Source organism: Phocoena phocoena, chromosome 7, assembly GCF_963924675.1.
Source record: "Phocoena phocoena chromosome 7, mPhoPho1.1, whole genome shotgun sequence".
Classification (NCBI taxonomy): domain Eukaryota; kingdom Metazoa; phylum Chordata; class Mammalia; order Artiodactyla; family Phocoenidae; genus Phocoena; species Phocoena phocoena.
This window is the reverse complement of record NC_089225.1, coordinates 52,856,795-52,875,965: the sequence shown is the minus strand read 5'-3', so window position 1 is coordinate 52,875,965 and position 19,171 is coordinate 52,856,795. Positions and strand designations below refer to the sequence as shown.

Below are 19,171 nucleotides of genomic sequence, written 5' to 3'. Positions count from 1 at the left end.
GAAAACTGAACTAGATTTAAAGACATCTGCAGAGAGTCTTGCAGTATGGCTGAAACTGCAATATTAGGCAACTGTAGGAAGGTAATATTTAACCACATAGGCAAAAAAGCACAGAAAACCAATCTACAGAAAGGGAAGAAGAAATGAGGCAGAAAGGCCAAAGCAAAAGCAAGAGACAGGAGTTCCTGTTCAGCTTTCCACTCAGTTCCTGAAGTCCAGGTGCCATAAGATCCCTGAAAGATCTCTCTGTACTCATAATAAATCATTCCTCCTTTAAATTAGGCTGCCTCAAAAATGTTTTTTTCCTTGTATTCAAAAGAACCTTAATTAATACATCTATTTAAACCTTGATATATTGCCAGGAGGTGGTCTTACGAAAATATTAATTTAACCTTGTACTTCTCCATTCATCATCTTTTAATGGCACCCTATAGTTTTAACTTCCTTTAACCTTTTGACTCTTGAGAGACAGGACTTACCTCTCCAGCCCATCTCCTGTCATATAAACTCATGTACCATAGGTACTGCCTTTGTATATGCCTTTCCCTCTGCCTCAAATACTATATACATCCTTGCTCCCACTGGATTAACATACCTTTAAGACTTTGCTGAAGTGACATTTCTGCTAGGAAGCTTTTCCTGAGTCCCTCAGGGTAAATCAGATGCTCCACTCTATTCTCCTCCATAGCACCCTGGTCACAACTTTACAGAAGCCCTCTGATCAAATTAGCCATTTATTTGTCTTCCATTTCCTTAAATTAAGCACCATTTCATCCCTGTATCCCCAGTGTTTAGAACACAGTAAACATTTGATAAATATTTGCTGAATGAACACATGTTCTACTTCCATCTTACAAGAGACGACTCTAAACAAACCACTCTGCTATATACTCATATATGTTGCTATATACTCATAAATGTTGCTCTGCTACATACTCATAAATGATATTCAGTATTTGAGGATTCTTAAATGGCCTGTACTTTGGGAAAATTTATTCCATCCTGTGTCTCTAAGTGACTGACTGATTTGGCTTAATCCAGTTCAAAAAAATATTATTTGCTTATTCTGTGCTGGATTACTGCAATAACTTCTGACCTCCACTCTCAAGGCTGAAAGAAGAACAAATATTTATCACACATGAAATATGTCCTCTTAGTCAATCCTCATTGGCTAATATTATTATCTTAAATAAATAGATGAGAAGATGGACTCGGCAATGCTTTAAAAAAAACCAAAAACTGTCCAAGACCAAGATCACATAGTGTCCACTCAGGTATGCCTGACTCTAAAGCTCCTTCCACTGCCAAAGCCAGTACAGTTGAAATACGACCAGACAAGAAGTTGAGAGACATGGGATCTGGACCCAGAAATACCAGGAGTTTGCTATACAACTAGAGGCAAGTCATTTAATATCTCTGCATCTCCATTTTACATCTGAAAAAAAGGGAGTGACAATAACATCTTCCCTACTTCACAGGGTTGTTTTGAGAAACAAATATATCAAAGCACTTTAAGAAAGAAGAAACTTTTAAACATCGTGAAAGATATATTGGTTGATTCCTTAAATTCTATACTTATTGTCTTTTCTATTAAAAATCTATATAAATTTTTGCAACATTCGGGACTTCCCTGGTGGTCCAGTGGTTAAGACTCCACACTCACAATGCAGGGGGCCCAGGTTTGATTCCTGGTCAGGGAACTAGATCCCACATGACACAACTAAAGATCCCACATGTCACGACGAAGATCCCACATGATGCAACTAAGACCCAGTGCAGCCAAATAAATATTTTTTAAAATTTTGTTTACAACATTCAATATCTTCCTAAAATATTTCTGTGTAAAAAACAAATATACTGGGGCTTCCCTGGTGGCACAGTGGTTAAGAATCCACCTGCCAGGCTCCCTGACTTCAGACTATACTACAAAGCTACAGTAATCAAGACAGTATGGTACTGGCACAAAAACAGAAATATAGATCAACTGAACAGGATAGAAAGCCCAGAGATAAACCCACGCACATATGGTCACCTTATCTTTGATAAAGGAGGCAGGAATGTACAGTGGAGAAAGGACAGCCTCTTCAATAAGTGGTGCTGGGAAAACTGGACAGGTACATGTAAAAGTGTGAGATTAGATCACTCCCTAACACCATACACAAAAATAAGCTCAAAATGGATTAAAGACCTAAATGTAAAGCCAGAAACTATCAAACTCTTAGAGGAAAACATAGGCAGAACACTCTATGACATAAATCACAGCACGATCCTTTTTGACCCACCTCCTAGACAAATGGAAATAAAAACAAAAATAAACAAATGAGACCTAATGAAACTTCAAAGCTTTTGCACAGCAAAGGAAACCATAAACAAGACCAAAAGACAACCCTCAGAATGGGAGAAAATATTTGCAAATGAAGCAACTGACAAAGGATTCATCTCCAAAATTTACAACCAGCTCATGCAGCTCAATAACAAAAAAACAAACAACCCAATCCAAAAATGGGCAGAAGACCTAAATAGACATTTCTCCAAAGAAGATATACAGACTGCCAACAAACACATGAAAGAATGCTCAACATCATTAATCATTAGAGAAATGCAAATCAAAACTACAATGAGGGCTTCCCTGGTGGCGCAGTGGTTGAGAGTCCGCCTGCCGATGCAGGGGACGCGGGTTTGTGCCGTGAGCTGTGGTCACTGGGCCTGCACGTCCGGAGCCTGTGCTCCGCAACAGGAGAGGCCGCAACAGTGAGAGGCCCACGTACCGCAAAAAAGAAAAAAAAAAAATTACAATGAGATATCATCTCACACCAGTCAGAATGGCCATCATCAAAAAATCTAGAAACAATAAGTGCTGGAGAGGGTGTGGAAAAACGGGAACACTCTTGCACTGTTGGTGGGAATGTGAATTGGTACAGCCACTATGGAGAAGAGTATGCAGGTTCCTTAAAAACCTACAAATAGAACTACCATATGACCCAGCAATCCCACTACTGGGCATATACCCTAAGAAAACCATAATTCAGAAAGAGTCATGTACCACAATGTTCATTGCAGCTCTATTTACAATAGCCAGCAGATGGAAACAACCTAAGTGTCCATCATTGGATGAATGGATAAAGAAGATGTAGCACATATATACAATGGAATATTACTCAGCCATAAAAAGAAATGAAATTGAGCTATTTGTAATGAGGTGGATGGACCTAGCGTCTGTCATACAGAGTAAAGTAAGTCAGAAAGAGAAAGACAAATACCGTATGCTAACACATATATATGGAATTTAAGAAAAAAAAATGTCATGAAGAACCTAGGGGTAAGACAGGAATAAAGACACAGACCTACTAGAGCATGGACTTGAGGATATGGGGAGGGGGAAGGGTAAGCTGTGACAAAGCGAGAGAGTGGCATGGACATATATACACTACCAAACATAAAATAGATAGCTAGTGGGAAGCAGCCGCATAGCACAGGGAGATCAGCTTGGTGCTTTGTGACTACCTAGAGGGGTGGGATATGGAGGGTGGGAGGGAGGGAGACACAAGAGGGAAGAGATATGGGAACGTGTATATGTATAACTGATTCACTTTGTTATAAGGCAGAAACTAACACACCATTGTGAAGCAATTATACTCCAATAAAGATGTAAAAAAAAAAAAAAAAATCTGCCTGCCTATGCAGAGGACACGGGTTCAAGCCCTGGTCCGGGAAGATTCCCACATGCCGTGGAGCAACTAAGCCCGTGCACCACAACTACTGAGCCTGCGTTCTAGAGCCCACGAGCCACAACTACTGAGCCCACACACCAGAACTACAGAAGCCCATGCACCTAGAGCCCATGCTCCGCAATGAGAGAAGCCACCACAATGAGAAGCCCATGCAACACAATGAAGAGTAGCCCCCGCTCACCACAACCAGAGAAAGCCTGCGCGCAGCAATGAAGACCCAACACAATTAATTAATTAAAAAATATATGTGTGTGTATATATATACACACACACACTATTTCCTTGAATTAAGGTGATCCGTATACCTTACTTGATTCTAACTATCCGTAAATCCACCCCAAGTTCAACCGTGGATTAATTTCATGTCAAATATTACCTAACCCTCTGTGTGTAATGATAATTTTCCCCTAGTTCAATCTTCCTGTTGTCTTAGTGATGCCACCATTTCAACAATAACTCCTAAAGTTTCAAATACTAATGAGAATTGGACTGAGAGAAGCTCCAGCTGAAGCCCCAGCTGACGGACTAATCCTTGACAGGGTGAAGAAATAGTGAAGCAGGTTAAAAGCAGGATGGAGCTCTGTGGAGAATGGAGAATGTTTTCTTTAAAGACTGACTCATTACCATTTATATAAATAAAGCTTAAGCTTAAGTACCAACATTTAGACAAGATAAGAATCGGTGATTTGGTGGAGGCAGAATCAGAATCCAAATGGACACAATGGCCAGGTTGAAGGCTAAAGACAGGCACAAATATTGGAGGAGGAGTCATCAGGGATGGAAGATAAATTAGTTTGAGGCAGGAAGGATGAAAGTTAAAGACAGTAGGAGGCTCTTCCCTTCATAAATAATTCAGTCCTAAAGCCACTGGGGGGGGGGGAGGTGTTAAGAGGCAAAATAAACCAAAATAGGCATCTATAGGTGAGGAGCCTGAAAAGGGATATCAGAGCCCAGGGTGAGGAGGACAACTGTGTGTGCTGGGGCGGGGTGGGGGGAAATGTCAGTGGTTTTCCAGGGTGAAGAGCATCTACACAGAAGTGGGCTGTGGCCCGGCATACGGAGTCAGGGCATCCACACAGCAGGGCAGCCCAGTATACTATGTCAGAGCCAATCAGGGTGAGGAGAGTGGGGACTGACCAGGGATGAGAAGCCAGAACCTGATAGAGGTAAAGAGGGCAATGACACAGGGCGCCAGCCTGGAATAAGGAATCAAAATTCAAGCAAGGTGAGGAGATTACCCACGGGTGGAAAAGACCCAGTATGGGGCATCAGAGCCAAAGCAGGATGAGGAGGGCAGCCAGAATGAAGACATGCCTGGTGTGGGAATTCAAAGCACACAAAGGGCAAGAAGGATTCTTCACAGAAGGGTAGTCCAAGGTGGGGAGTTGGAGCCCAAGTGGGACGACGAGGGTGTCCATATGTAGGGCAGGGTGGGGGACAGAATGCAGGGAGAAGAGGGCATCCATGCAGGGGAAAGGGAGGTAACTGATATGAGAAATTGGTTCTATATAAGAGGATTGGTCAAAGAAATAAATATATTAAGGATAATGGAAGCCAGGTTTCTCACTGTTAGAGAAAACTAGAATAAGTCCTGTGCTATACTGGAATATAAAGTATCAGTTTGAACTCACAGCTTTCAATATATATAATAGAGAAATAAATATAGATGCAGATATGTACATCTATATACATAAATGCATACATATATTCTGAACCTCTGTTCACTGAGAAGGCCGGGGAGCAGTTAATACCTCGATAGCAGTGAGCCCACCAAGCATCCAGATCCCGCTTTCTCAATACTGTTCTCTACTAAAAGTAACAAAAGATCCTTAAAAAAATGACTGATTCCAGGGGTAGAATAGGGAAAATATAAGGTGAGCCTGAAATATCTTGTTGAGCCACTAAGAAGAGAAGCGCTCAAAGAATAACGGGACAAGTCAAAAGGACACAGAAACCTGCTTGAAGGGGCTCTCACTGGCCACATCTGAAACAATTTGAGCATCAAATAATAGTAGTGTTGGATTATAACCCAGTGAATAAAAGAAACTATGAATCTCCACAGCAGAAAATTAGTGAATGAACTAAAAATTAGATGAGAAAACAGATGTATTTAAATAGCTTTAAAGCAAGTCCTCACAAAATACTTTATTAATTACGATGAGAAAAAGGGTAACTTTATGGTGAAGAAGTCTGGCTGGTACCACCCTAATCAAATGAACAAAGAGATCACCAGTAATAGGACAAACAAAGATCATAAACCACTGAAGAGGGTGCAATGAAAAGACTGCAACATCACTTCTGTAATATTCCTGCAAAAGATGCATAATCTGAACCTACTCATAAGAAAACCCAAATTGAGGGGTGTTGTACAAAAATAACTGAGCTGTATTCTTCACAACGTTATTGCCCTGAAAGGCAAAGAATGAGAAATCATTCCAGGAGACTAGAGCCATGATAACTAAACGCAACATGTGACTCTAAATAGGATCCTTTTGCTATAAAGGGCAATCAATGGACAATTTGTAAAACATGAATGCGTTTTAAGATTTGCATAGTAATAGTACAATAAAGTTAATTCCCTAACTTTTATGGTTGTCTCTGTTTATATGAGAGAGAGAATGTCCTGGCTTATAGGAAATGGATACTAAAGTATTTGGGAGTTATGGGCATCAAGTTAACATCTTAACTCTCAAATAGTTCAAGAGAAAGTTCTTTGTACTCCACTTCCAACTTTTCAATAAGTTTATGATTGTGTAAAAGAAAAATTTTTTAAGGAAAAGAAATAAATAAAAGCCCCTCCCCTCCACGCCCCGGCCTAAGACACCAGGAGTTGCATCTGCCCAGAGTTCAGAAATCAGATAAGGAGTGCTCCTCCTTCCACATCTGGCAAATTTTTACCCTACTTCATAAGAGGAATAAAAAGGGCTTCTGATAGGAAACTTGGCTGACTAATTAACAGCAAGCCCTTATTTAATTCTTCTCAGTTCATTATCAGCAACAATCATCCTTACTCAGCCATAAAAGGAAACGAAACTGAGTTACTGTGGATGGACCTAGAGTCTGTCATATAGAGTGAAGTAAGTCAGAAAGAGGAAAACAAATACCATATGCTAACACATATAAATGGAGTCTAAAAAAAAAAAATGGTTCTGAAGAACCTAGGGGTAGGACAGGAATAAAGACACAGACATAGAGAATGGACTTGAGGACACAGGGAGGGGGAAGGGTAAGCTGGGACGAAGTGAGAGAGTGGCATGGACATATATACACTACCAAATGTAAAACAGATAGCTAGTGGGAAGCAGCCGTATAGCACAGGGAGATCAGCTCCGTGCTTTGTGACCACCTAGAGGGGTGGGATAGGGAGGGTGGGAGGGAGACACAAGAGGGAGGGGATATAGGGATATATGTATATGTATAGCCAATTTACTTTGTTATACAGCAGAAACTAACACACCATTGTAAAGCAATTATACTCCAATAAAGATGTTAAAAAAAAAATCATCTTTATTCATGCCCAGAGGAGAACACTGACCAATTAATAAAGTTGTGATACCCTTTCCATCAATCTCCCCTATTCTGTTCACATTTGCACTGTCACTTTTATCTCTCTGAATGAAGTCCTGAGAAATATACATTTAATAACATTAAAAAAATTATGCCCTTCTCTAGGAAATAAGCAAATACAGTTAATGCACTGTAGAATCTCCTAAGTGTCAAACAACTGGTCTCTTACTTCTCCTTTTTTAAAGCCTAGTGATTTTATGTTTATTCCAACACCTTTCCCTTATCCCATGAAAAGATAGTCATTATTTTCAATGTTAAATGAGATCTAACACTTTTCTTAAATGCTTTTACATATATCAAAAACATACATACCTCATCTACGAAGTTAATAGCATCAAACCAGTCTTGAAGAGCTTCAAGGCAGTATCTCACAACATTTCGGGTATATTCTTGAGTTTCCTAAAATAATAACTTATATAAATTTACAGTATATAAACACGTATATGTTCAACTTCGACATAAAAAGTTATGTGCATTGTATATATAATGGTAAAATATACATATTTTCAAAATAACCACATTTGTCATTTCAAGGAATCATCCTCTCACAAACTAATAGTAACAACTAGAGACAGTTATGAAAATGAACTAACCTGAAATGAGTCAAAGGTGAAATAAATTTATGTGATGTAAATTGGGTTCCACATGGCCGCTGAGCCTGCGCATCCGGAGCCTGTGCTCCACAACGGGAGAGGCCACGGCAGTGAGAGGCCCGCGTACCGCAAAAAAAAACAAAAAACTACAAGCCTCACATCCATATCTAAAAATAGCATCTCTAGGGACTTCCCTGGTGGTCCAGCAGTTAAGACTCTGTGCTTTCACTGCCAAGGGTGTGGATTTGATCCCTAGTGGGGAAACTAAGATCCTGCAAGCCAAGGGATGTGGCCCAAAATTAATTAGTTAATTAATTAATATAGCATCTCTTATAAAGTAGATATTATCATCCCTTTCTTTCAGAGATTTACTTCTCCTTCACCCAGCTCAGTCTCCATATCCTGTTAATTCTTCCTCAATACTGTCATGTAGGTTCACTTACATTTCCTCCTATTTCTGATATCATTCAGACAAAATATCACTTAACTAGTTTCCCTGCCAACAGTCTCACCCTGTTTTAATCTATCCTATATGAGATTTATCCTTCTCAAAATATTATTTTATACATTCTGTTCCCTATCTCTTACTGAAAAAAATGTAATGACACTTTAAGTTACCATAAATAATGTGTCATAACCAAACTAAAGTTGCAGATAATTCATGTATAAAGAAATATTTAAAACCAAATGTTTTCCTATTTAATCAAAGGTTTGAGTAAAGGGACACCACTATATCCTCTTTACACAAGTGTAAACTGATAAACTCTTCTGGAGAACAATTTGAAAAGTAGGTATATCAAGAGTCTTCAAAACGGTGACCAATTAATTCCATTCCTAAATACAGCATACTTAATAATCATGTTCAGATCATCTCTCCCACCTCCCCATCACTATCATACCCACCCCCAAAAATTCAGTATGCATGACTTACTAGTTTTATGACCTTGAGAAAATTACTTGAATTTTATGAGTTTCAGTCTCTCCATACGTAAAAATGGGCATAATACTACCTACCTCCTAGTACTGCTATGAAGAAGCAAATGAAATAATGTACATAAAATGCTCTATGCCACAGTCTAGCACTATATCTGACAAGTACTACTTAAGTGCTCCAAAGATTCATGGCCAGACTTAACTTCTGTCAAGCCTGCAGTAACGTATAGTTGCCACTAGATGGAGATTTTTACAGCTTATTTGTTCTGTTCAGAAAGCAAAAATTAGTAAAATTCTAGAAATGTGCCATCCCTTTATCCAAGCTATTTGTTATTAATCTAGTATAACTTGTTTAACTATCCCTTAGCATTTTCAAGAACCAAACAGCATACGGGGCAATCAGACAAAGAAAGTAAGCTATCAGGTGAAGTTCCTTTTTTCTATTGCTAATCCTTTAGTTTTATATTTTATAATTAGAGGACATAAACATAAAGCAATAGCTTTGTTTTACTTAAAATAATAGTCTTTCTTCTAGTTTACATTTCTAAAACCTGACAACATTGCTGCTAAAAAGCTCCAGACAGTCTTGCTTAAGAGACAATTATAGCAAAGTGATAAAGAGCACTGGTTCTGAAATCAGATGGATTTGTTTTCAAACTCAAGCTTCCACTTGCAGCTGTGTAAATGTGGGCAAATTATTTAACCTCTGAAAGAAAGGGATGATACTATCTACTTTATAAGAGATGTTATGAAGATTAGATACGAACATAATGTAAGCAATATAACGTGAAGAATAATGTCTGGCATAGTGTAGGCTCTCATCAAGAGAACGTCTTATCTAGGAACTAGATGCTCCTTTAGCTAAGAAACTACTCTCAGATATTACCAGAACAACATGAGCTCGTTTTCTCTCTGTTGTCTTCGCTTCTTAGATTAAGAAAACCATAACACATTGGAATCCTGGCCTTCAAAACTGAAAAATAATCTACTGCCTGAAAACAATGATTTCTCATTATCACATAAACATAGCCCTGGCCTTATAATCCAAAATCATCCTAACCACAGTTGTCAGAATAATCCTCCTAAAATACTGACCTTTTCATATCAACATCGTATCAGTCCTCCCTCCTACATCACCATCTGTTCTGTTGTTGGCTTATATGATGTTGCATTCTTCTGGTTTTTCTCCTCTCCCTCTCTGATGTCTAAATGTTCGTTTTTTCTTCAAGGTCCATTTCTCTTCTCCCCCTATTTGACGTGACCCCATCCCCTGGCAATAAATGCCATTTTTATTCCCAAGGGTCTAAAATTTATAACCCTAGTTCAGATTTCTCTTTTGAGCACAAAACTCATATATCCAACTGACTATTCACTATTTCCACTTGGATGTTTCAGAGGCATCTCAAACGTAACATATCTAAAACTAACTCTGATCTCTCTAAACCTTTTCTATTGATCCTTTTCACCTCTGTAAAATTATCTCCATACATAGTTACCCAAAAATCTATTTCACTCATCAATAACATACAATCCATCACCAAGGCTTTTGGTTCTACCTTCAAAATACATCTTCAATATCCAAAATGCACCTTGAATTTCAAACCTGGATTTCCTAGATTATTATCACAGCATCTTAATTGGTCTATTTGCTACTAGTCATGATGTTCCCCACGCTCCCCTCAATCCAGTCTTTCCAGAAAACAGAATGATCTTTTAAATGTAAATCTGATCCCATTAAACCCCTACTTTAAAATATTCACTGGCTTCTCCTTAAAATTAAATCTAAGACTCATTAACATGTTCTATAAAAACCTGCATTAATAATACAATCCCTGCCTATCTCTCCAACTCCATCTTGTTCTGTGGCTCCAGCCACAAACTCCTTAAAATGACTAATCACTTTCCTACTGGAGGTAGGTTACTCCATACTATCTCCCCTATTCCCACCACTAACCCCACTTTTATACTTCATATAGCTGGCTTTTTCATTCTTCAGAAAGGCCTTCCCCTGATCCTTAAACGTAACCAGCCTCCACACTCATTACTCTCATAGCAATCTGATATTTTCCTGTAGAACACTTACAAAACTTACAAAATAAACCTGTGTGCTTACTTGCTTAATGTCTATCTCTCCTATTAGACTGCTCCATGAGAGCAAAAACCACATCTATTTGGTTTGACACCAAAAACCCGAGCATCTAGATAGCATCTGGCATAGAACAGCATTCAATAGATACTTTTTTGAATGAATGGACAAACGACTCTCATATTAGATGACAGTTTTTTTGATAAATGCTACAATGGAGATTAAACGAGGTACTATAAAAACAGAGACTGGAATCATAAATATGAAAGAATTTAAATGAGCAGATTACATATCAGCTGAGTCTTATGAGTACAATTTTTGAAGAGCTCAACTAATTGTTCTTCATTCCAGTTAGAATCGCTGCCAAAGTCCTACTGCACATCAAACAAACCAAAATCTCTGACAGTGAGACTCACGCACATGTATTTTGCAAGCTTCCCAGATGATTCTCATATAAGAGAAGCACTGGACTAAGCAGAAAGAATGAGCTCATTTGTCAAAAAAGGGACTAACTTGAACAAAACCACTGGAATCAAGAAAGGAATTGCATGTTGAGGAATGGTAATCAATCCAATGAAGGCATGGAGGTAGAGGGCAGTATAGGAAGGTGAATTATGATAAACAAGTTGAGGGCAAATTGTGGAAGGTCTTAAATGCCTCTATAGGAAATATGGACATTATCCTGTAGACATAAGAACTTGAATGATTTTTAAGCAAAGGAGAGATAAGCACAGAGCTTAGCAGTAACTTTGGTATTAGGAAAAATTACAGTAGGAAGAATCTAGAGGCAGGAAAACCAATTAAGAAACAACCCAGATTTTAAAAATAAAAAGAAATAAATTAAGACAGTGGAAAGAAGTGGTAGAGAGACATTTCTGGTATGAGAGAAAATTCATGGTATCTGATTATAGCTTGAACACAGCTGGTACAGCAAGGGGAGGTTTCTATATTGGATAACTGCATCATTTAAAACACCATACCTAAAATGACATAAAGAACACAGCACAGACAAATGTTTTTAAATAGTTTAGGAACCTGAGAAAATTCATGTACCTATAAGGAGATCTACATGAATAACCAGAGCTGTTGTGAATTTCAATCTGGCCAGACTGTAACAGAGTTGTGAGGCATCTGCATTTAGAGAAAGCTGGAGTCATGAGAGAAAACAGAAATCCTCGGACACCAAGAGGGGAAAGTGGCAGGGGGTGGTGGTGGTGGGATGAACTGGGAGATTGGGATTGACATATATACAAGGATATGTATAAAATAGATAACTAATAAGAACCTGCTGTAAGAAAAAATAAATAAAATTCAAAAACAAAAAAAGAAAACAGAAACCCACTTAAAGTAACACATACATTTAAAGAATATATGTAAGAGAGTCTCATAATAACCCTGTGAGGAAGAGCAGGCTTTGCTGTCCCATTTCTATTTTGTTTCCTTTAGTTTTTTAAAAGAAAAGGAGAAAGACTGAGAAGTTCAAATAGTTTAAAATGAGTTGACCAAGTCACCTAAGTCAAAAGAGGCAGAGCCAAGACCACTCTAAAATCTTGTGCAACACGCTCATTGGTACAGGCTAGCAGGTTGGACTTCATGGGATCCATACAGCAAAATCTTAGTCAAGTCCTTAGTTTAGTAGGGTCAGGAGATAACAAACTGTCCAAGGATTCTGGAGACCCATCAAACGAATACTTTAAAATGCAAAGGTAAAATATATATTTGTACAGAAAGACATAAATGCATGCAATTATAAGCAAGCATTTCTTAACCAATTATAAGAATTTATGTTGTTGCTATGTACCTGTAGGTTCTTTTTATAAACAATTGTAAGTTGTATGAAATGTATACTGATTTTGTGCTTGGAATCTTAAAAGTGTAAACTTTATTGAGGACTATCCTCATCCCTTGAGAGACAAGAAACATTAGGCAACTAACTGATAATGGGTAAAATGAAACAATAAAGATGAGTGTGGAGACTTATAAAGCTCCAAAGACTATTCACAATAAGGGAAGGCTGGAATGATATTATAACTCATTTATATAAATGAATTCTAACCTGCCTAAGAATAACAATTAACTGTCTCAGGTCAACTTTCACAAAGGTGAATTCAGAATTAAACACTGCATATTATTACACACAAGTAAACAAATCAATGTTTTCACAAAAAATTTTCTTAAATAATTATTTTAAAGGTAAACACAGAAATTAACAAAACATACCCTAACTTTACAATGTGATAAGAGTCCCCACATTGGCTGTGCACAGGCCTCAAGTTCAGCAGCAAAGGCAGCATAGTAGGTCTGAGATTCAAATTCCACGTGCTCATTTAGTTCTCGCTTATTTAAGTTCATACCTTGCAAAAATTAAAACAGATATAAACCTTGCCAAATGGAAATACACACCCATGTTAAAAATCAAGTAAAATACTTCCAAGTACCAAACACATTTTAATGCACACAAATGGCATAATGACACAATATGTATAGAAATTAATAAATTATTAAAAATAAAATAATCTGGTCCTTTTGGAATTCTTTATAAACTACGTTTTCTTAGAAACATTTTGTGAACTGTCTCTTTCTTATATAATTGAATATATTAAATAAAGTCAAAACAATTTTAATTGATGCCGGTTGACATTTTTACAGAAGTATTGAGTCTTTCTTGGAGAATAGATTAGAAATTTCTAGATTAATGCTTTCAAATGCTTTTAAAAATTACACTCCTATTTCCTATGTAATAGTTTGACCTTCTTCATAACTCTGATATGTTTTCATGAACACTTTATCAAAATACTTACAAATATCAATTAATTAAAATGAGACATTTCACATGTAACTGAATGATGTGCTATGACCTCTTAATTAGTGTTTGACAGTTTAACATTAGGCATTTTGTAAACTAAAGAAAAAAAAATTAAGAAAAAATCTGAAATTGATACCTTGAAAGAAAGATACAAAGTTCATCCATGTCACTAACAAACCGTGGTCCTCCAAAAATCTCTTAGCCACACTTTGATGAGAAAGGATATTAATAAAATCACTGACAAGAGGCCAGTAAGTGTTATTCTTCAGTAATGCTTCTCCACAATTCACTACCACATGTAAACTGTTTTCTTCATCTAAAATAGACACACACACACACACAAAAAATTAGTTTAAAAAAATAGTTTTACCAATGATACAGATTATACATTTTAGAATCAGTCACCTAAATTCAAACCCCAGCCTGCCATTTAATAACTATATGGCTTTAGGTATATTACATAGCTCTGAATCAATTTCCTCATCTGTAAAACAGAAAAAGACACATATCTTAAGGGAATTAAATGAAATGTTAACGTAACACCTAGCACATCATTATAATAATTATTACCACGTCTAACATATTACATGATATTTAGTTACATGTTTATAAAACCTTATTATTTTCTTGATTTTAATGATATAATGCAATATTTTCAGTTCTAATCAATAAAATGTTTTTATCCCTAGATTAATCTCATTCTATCTTTTCAATAAAATCTGTATGACTTAAACAATATATATTTAATTGCTTTCTTCTATTCAAAGGACATGTAAAAACAATTTTTAACACGGTATTTCAAAAATGAAACAACAAAAGACACACATAAATTTCTTAAGCTTTAAAAAAAAATCCTCAAAGTTTAAATACATTGCTGGAAGGAGGAGATGGGGAGGATTAGGTTTGTACAAAAACTTTACTATTAGAAGTTATAGCATGTATGCATTAGCTCTGTTGACCTATTCCAGCTTAACTGATTCACTGGACAAACAAGCCCCCCATTCCCACTGTAAAACACACTAATACCCATAATACACAGAATGCTCAAAGCTTGTAGCCTATTCCCTAGTACACAAGCCCCAAGGTATAAGCTTATCCAGAGTCTGTTTTTGCTTCTGTTCATACTAATTGTTCTTTTTACTGTAATTATAAAATTTAAGTTACAAATACATAATCTGATAAAATATGAATGCATAAATAGAGGTATAACAAAAACTGGATCATAAGCTTTTGAAAGACAGTAAAAGTGCCTAAGAAAATCTTGGAGGAGAAAAATCACAAAAGTCTAGAAGGATTTTACACTCAGACTGCTTCATGAAAATCTTTATGTTCTTACTCTACTTTAAAGAAAATGAAAATCACAGATGCTGCTTTACAGATGTGGTATATACAAGAAGGACGAGGGAGAACTCCAGTAAAGAAAACCATACCTTACAACTGCTTTGCCCAAAATTAAAAGGTTGGAGAACAAACATACATTCCTGTGGTTTAAGTTAAAATCCACTGTTAAGATACGTATGTATCACTTTTTAACAATGCCTCACTTTAACCAACTTTTCAAATAACCACCTCGTAGTCAAACTCATCAGTGAAGAGGGCTTCTACTGCACTTCTTATTTCCATAAATTAAATTTAGGTTTCAGCCCATGAAATTACTTTACCCAACTCAAATTTAACAAGACATAAGAACAGGACCCACAACAGGTATAACTGAATGAGGAAGTGGGGGTAAGGGAGCTTTTATAAATTACCCACATCTGAGATTCAGAAACGCCCTCTCTGACAACTACTGCCACTGTGAGTTGGTGAGCAGCTGATACTGATGGGACAGTGCCTAGGGATGCCGGGATTTTTTAATTTTTTAAAACATTGAGAATCACTGTTCTATTTAATTGAAATCAGAGGATGAATAAGCAGAAAATAATTAATCAAAATCACTATTTTCCTGACACTGCTTTAAGTACTACTGTTCTTGCGAAAAATACCTTGGAATCTTTTATGAAATAACATGATTAGAGCTTCTATTTTTATCCAACTGATACTTTTCCAAATATAGATACAGAGAGAGCAATGATTCAGTGTTAAATGATATTCACTCATCCACAAATATTTACTGAGCTCCTACTGAGGGTCAGGTAATCTAGTAAGCTCTGAAAATAAAGCAGTAAAAAAATCAAGATTTATACATTCTCTCTCTCCACTGAGGTTAATATCTAAGAAGACAGAGTGTGGTAAGGTCTGTAATAGGAAAAGTACAAGAAGTCCTAAGAACATATATAAGCTGGTCTACAATTAAGGAAAAGAGTTTCCTGAGGAAGTGATGTTTAACTGAGATTTACAGAAGGAAGCAGAAATTGGGATTAACCAAATAAACTAGGGATGGAGAGGAAATGATGTTCTAAGTAGAGGAAGCACTATAAAAAAGGATGGAATTACTGGGACAAAGAATGCAGAGAATAGGTGGCACAAATGAGTCTAGATGGCCTCATAAATCAGCTTCAGGAGTCTGCAGTTCATGTGAAGAGAATGGCAAGCCACAGAGGGGGTTTTAAGAGAGAGGACATGACTAGATGTTTAGTGTTGAGACTGATTATATAGGAGGGTGCTGATGACTAGCAGTAGAAGGCCTAAAGATGGCAATGGCTTGAACTATGGTGTTGGCATGAAGATGCAGAGATGAAAAGAACTGGCTATTCTAAGATATTCAGAAGGATTTAAATGACAGACCTGGTGATGTTCACTACCTCTACAAAGAGTAAGAAGTCAAAAATTACTCCTAGGTTTTCAGGTTGGGCAACTCTGTAGATGGTTAGAGTGGTACCAACACACCGACTTGAGTGCTAATACACACATACATATATACACATACACACATATGCACAAATGCAATAGAAAAGAAGCAGGCTTGATAGAGACAGAATGGGTTTTTGGTGCTGACACTGAGTGTCTGAGGTGCTTGTAGACATCCAAAGGATATAGTTTAATAAACAATTTGATATGCAGGACAGAAGATCAATCTGGCATTATTAGCAACTACAGACATTCCTATAGTTATGCAACACATAGTTTGGTTTGTTTGTTTTTTTTAAACTTTATTCCTTTTTTTTTTTTTAAGTTAACCATTTTTTAAAAATTTATTTATTTTTGCTGTGTTGGGTCTTCATTGCTGTGTGGGCTTTCTGTAGTTGCAGTGAGCGGGGGCTACTCTTCGTTGCGGTGCACAGGCTTCTCTCTGCAGTGGCTTCTCTTGTTGCAGAGCATGGGCTCTAGGTGCGCAGGCTTCAGTAGTTGTGGCACAAGGGCTCGGCAGTTGTGGCTCACAGGCTCTAGAGTGCAGGCTCAGTAGTTGCGGCACACGGGCTTAGTTGCTCTGTGGCATGTGGGATCTTCCCTGACCAGGGCTCAAACCCGTGTCCCCTGCACTGGCAGACGGACTCTTAACCACTGCGCCACCAGGGAAGTCCCACAACACATGGTTTTAAGTTCCATTTTAAACAGACAGTTGCATAAGACAAACTGTAAAATTTCAGAGATATGGGAAGTTATAAGTTATATTTGGAATCACAAAGTAGTATGGTGCAGAAATGAATTCAACAAAGTAAAAGTATAAGGAAGGGAGCATGTACTACTAGAGGCTTTTTCCTATTAATCTTTAGCTGTGCTGTGGCCATGTGAATTCTCATTGTATCAGCTCCTACATTTACTAACAGTGTAGACAAAATTTTCAAATATTGTCTAATGGCAATGTATACAAAGGCTAGATAGGGGCTATTACAAAGTAAGAAGTATAAAGAACTTGCGTAATATCTGTAGCTAGTTCAATATATTTAAAGCTCATTCCAATACTCTTCATGTAAAAACAGGGAAAACATATGGTGCTTTTAGAAAACCAGTAAGTATGTAACATGAAATGTTATGCTACTTTTGAAAGAGGAAAAAAACAGAACAGGAACTAAAGATAGTTTTAGACTTGGCTTAGAAATAATGTAATTTATTGCTAGAAAAAATACATTTATATTTAAAGATCTTAGCAATGCTACTTATAGCTATTTAGCTTTTGGAAAATTCAATTCGTGTAAGAATTTCCAGGACAGACTAACTGCATAAGAAGGAAGTATGTGTAGAAAGCAACTAAGACCATGTAATACGATTTCAGAAAATATGGGAAAAGTGAGAAGCACAGAGACAGCAAGACCAAGTGCCAAGAAACACCAACACTGATAGAACAAGTAGAAAATAGTTTCATGCCACACAAAGAACAGAGAATCAACAGTGTAAAATGATAATGAAAATCAAGCAAGATAAGGTCCAAAGTGTTGCCGCTGGCTTCCTTATCATGTAGTCATAGAAAGGGTGACCATATAATTTATCATATAAACAGGGACACTTTTGAGAGTAAAAAGGACTGTATGAAAAATGATGTCAAAATAACAGGCAGGGCTTCCCTGGTGGCGCAGTGGTTGAGAGTCCGCCTGCCGATGCAGGGGACGCAGGTTCGTGCCGCGGTCTGGGAAGATGCCACATGCCACGGAGCGGCTGGGCCCATGAGCCATGGCTGCTAAGCCTGCACATCCGGAGCCTGTGCTCCGCAATGGGAGCAGCCACAACAGTGAGAGGCCCACGTACCACAAAAAAAATAAAAATAAAAAAAATAACAGGCATAACTTGGAGCTGTTCTGGGGAAAGTAGGACATGTGGCTACCGGAGTCATGGACAATTTTGGAGACAGCAACAGAATGACGGAAGCAGACACTAGATTGAGGTGGGTTAATGAGTGACCGGAAGATAAGGAAATGAACATAAAAACTCTCTCAGGAAAGATGCCTATAGCAAAAAGTGGGAGGCAGACTCATATACATCTTCCTCCCAAACATTCTCCTCTGAAATGCAAACCATATAAAAGAAGCATAGCTAAACCACTTAGTCAGGAAAATAGACTCAAGATTCTTTTCAAAAGAGTAAATACTTCTAACTTTTTTTAAGTTTTCCAGTTTATAAATTAAAAATACTGTACTTGTGAAAAGTCCTTTTCTAGTTATATAATTCTACACATAAGAACATCACTGATAGGGCTTCCCTGGTGGCGCAGTGGTTGAGAGTCTGCCTGCCGATGCAGGGGACGCGGGTTCGTGCCCCGGTCCGGGAAGATCCCACATGCCGCAGAGCAGCTGGGCCCATGAGCCATGGCCACTGAGCCTGCGCATCCGGAGCCTGTGCTCCACAATGGGAGAGGCCGCAACAGTGAGAGGCCCGCGTACCGCAAAAAAAAAAAAAAGAACATCACTGATATAGCTGAATGATGATAGACACTATTTCAAAAAAGAAAAGAGAAAGTAATAATACGTAGCCAAATCTCTAAGAAAGAAAAGGTCATCCTACACAAAGACAGAAATAGTACAATACAAAGCAGCTCTTAATTTTTCTTTTAAAAAGGTAAAGAGGTATACTGTTCAAT

At 37.5% G+C, this 19,171-nt stretch overlaps 1 protein-coding gene and 1 non-coding gene across 2 annotated transcripts in view; one reads left to right on the top strand and one right to left on the bottom strand.

The window, feature by feature from the left end:
* Positions 1–19,171, bottom strand: part of UBR3 (ubiquitin protein ligase E3 component n-recognin 3) — a 223,531-nt gene that overhangs the window by 133,621 nt on the left and 70,739 nt on the right. The window contains exons 9-11 of the mRNA XM_065880145.1: positions 13,853–14,032; positions 13,131–13,264; positions 7,611–7,697 (exon numbers count right to left, since the gene is read on the bottom strand). Of these exons, the coding sequence (XP_065736217.1) occupies positions 7,611–7,697; positions 13,131–13,264; positions 13,853–14,032 (401 nt within the window). The remainder of the gene's footprint in view (positions 1–7,610; positions 7,698–13,130; positions 13,265–13,852; positions 14,033–19,171) is intronic.
* Positions 1,628–1,700, top strand: TRNAV-CAC (transfer RNA valine (anticodon CAC)). The gene has a single exon. It is a non-coding gene; the product is annotated as a tRNA-Val (tRNA).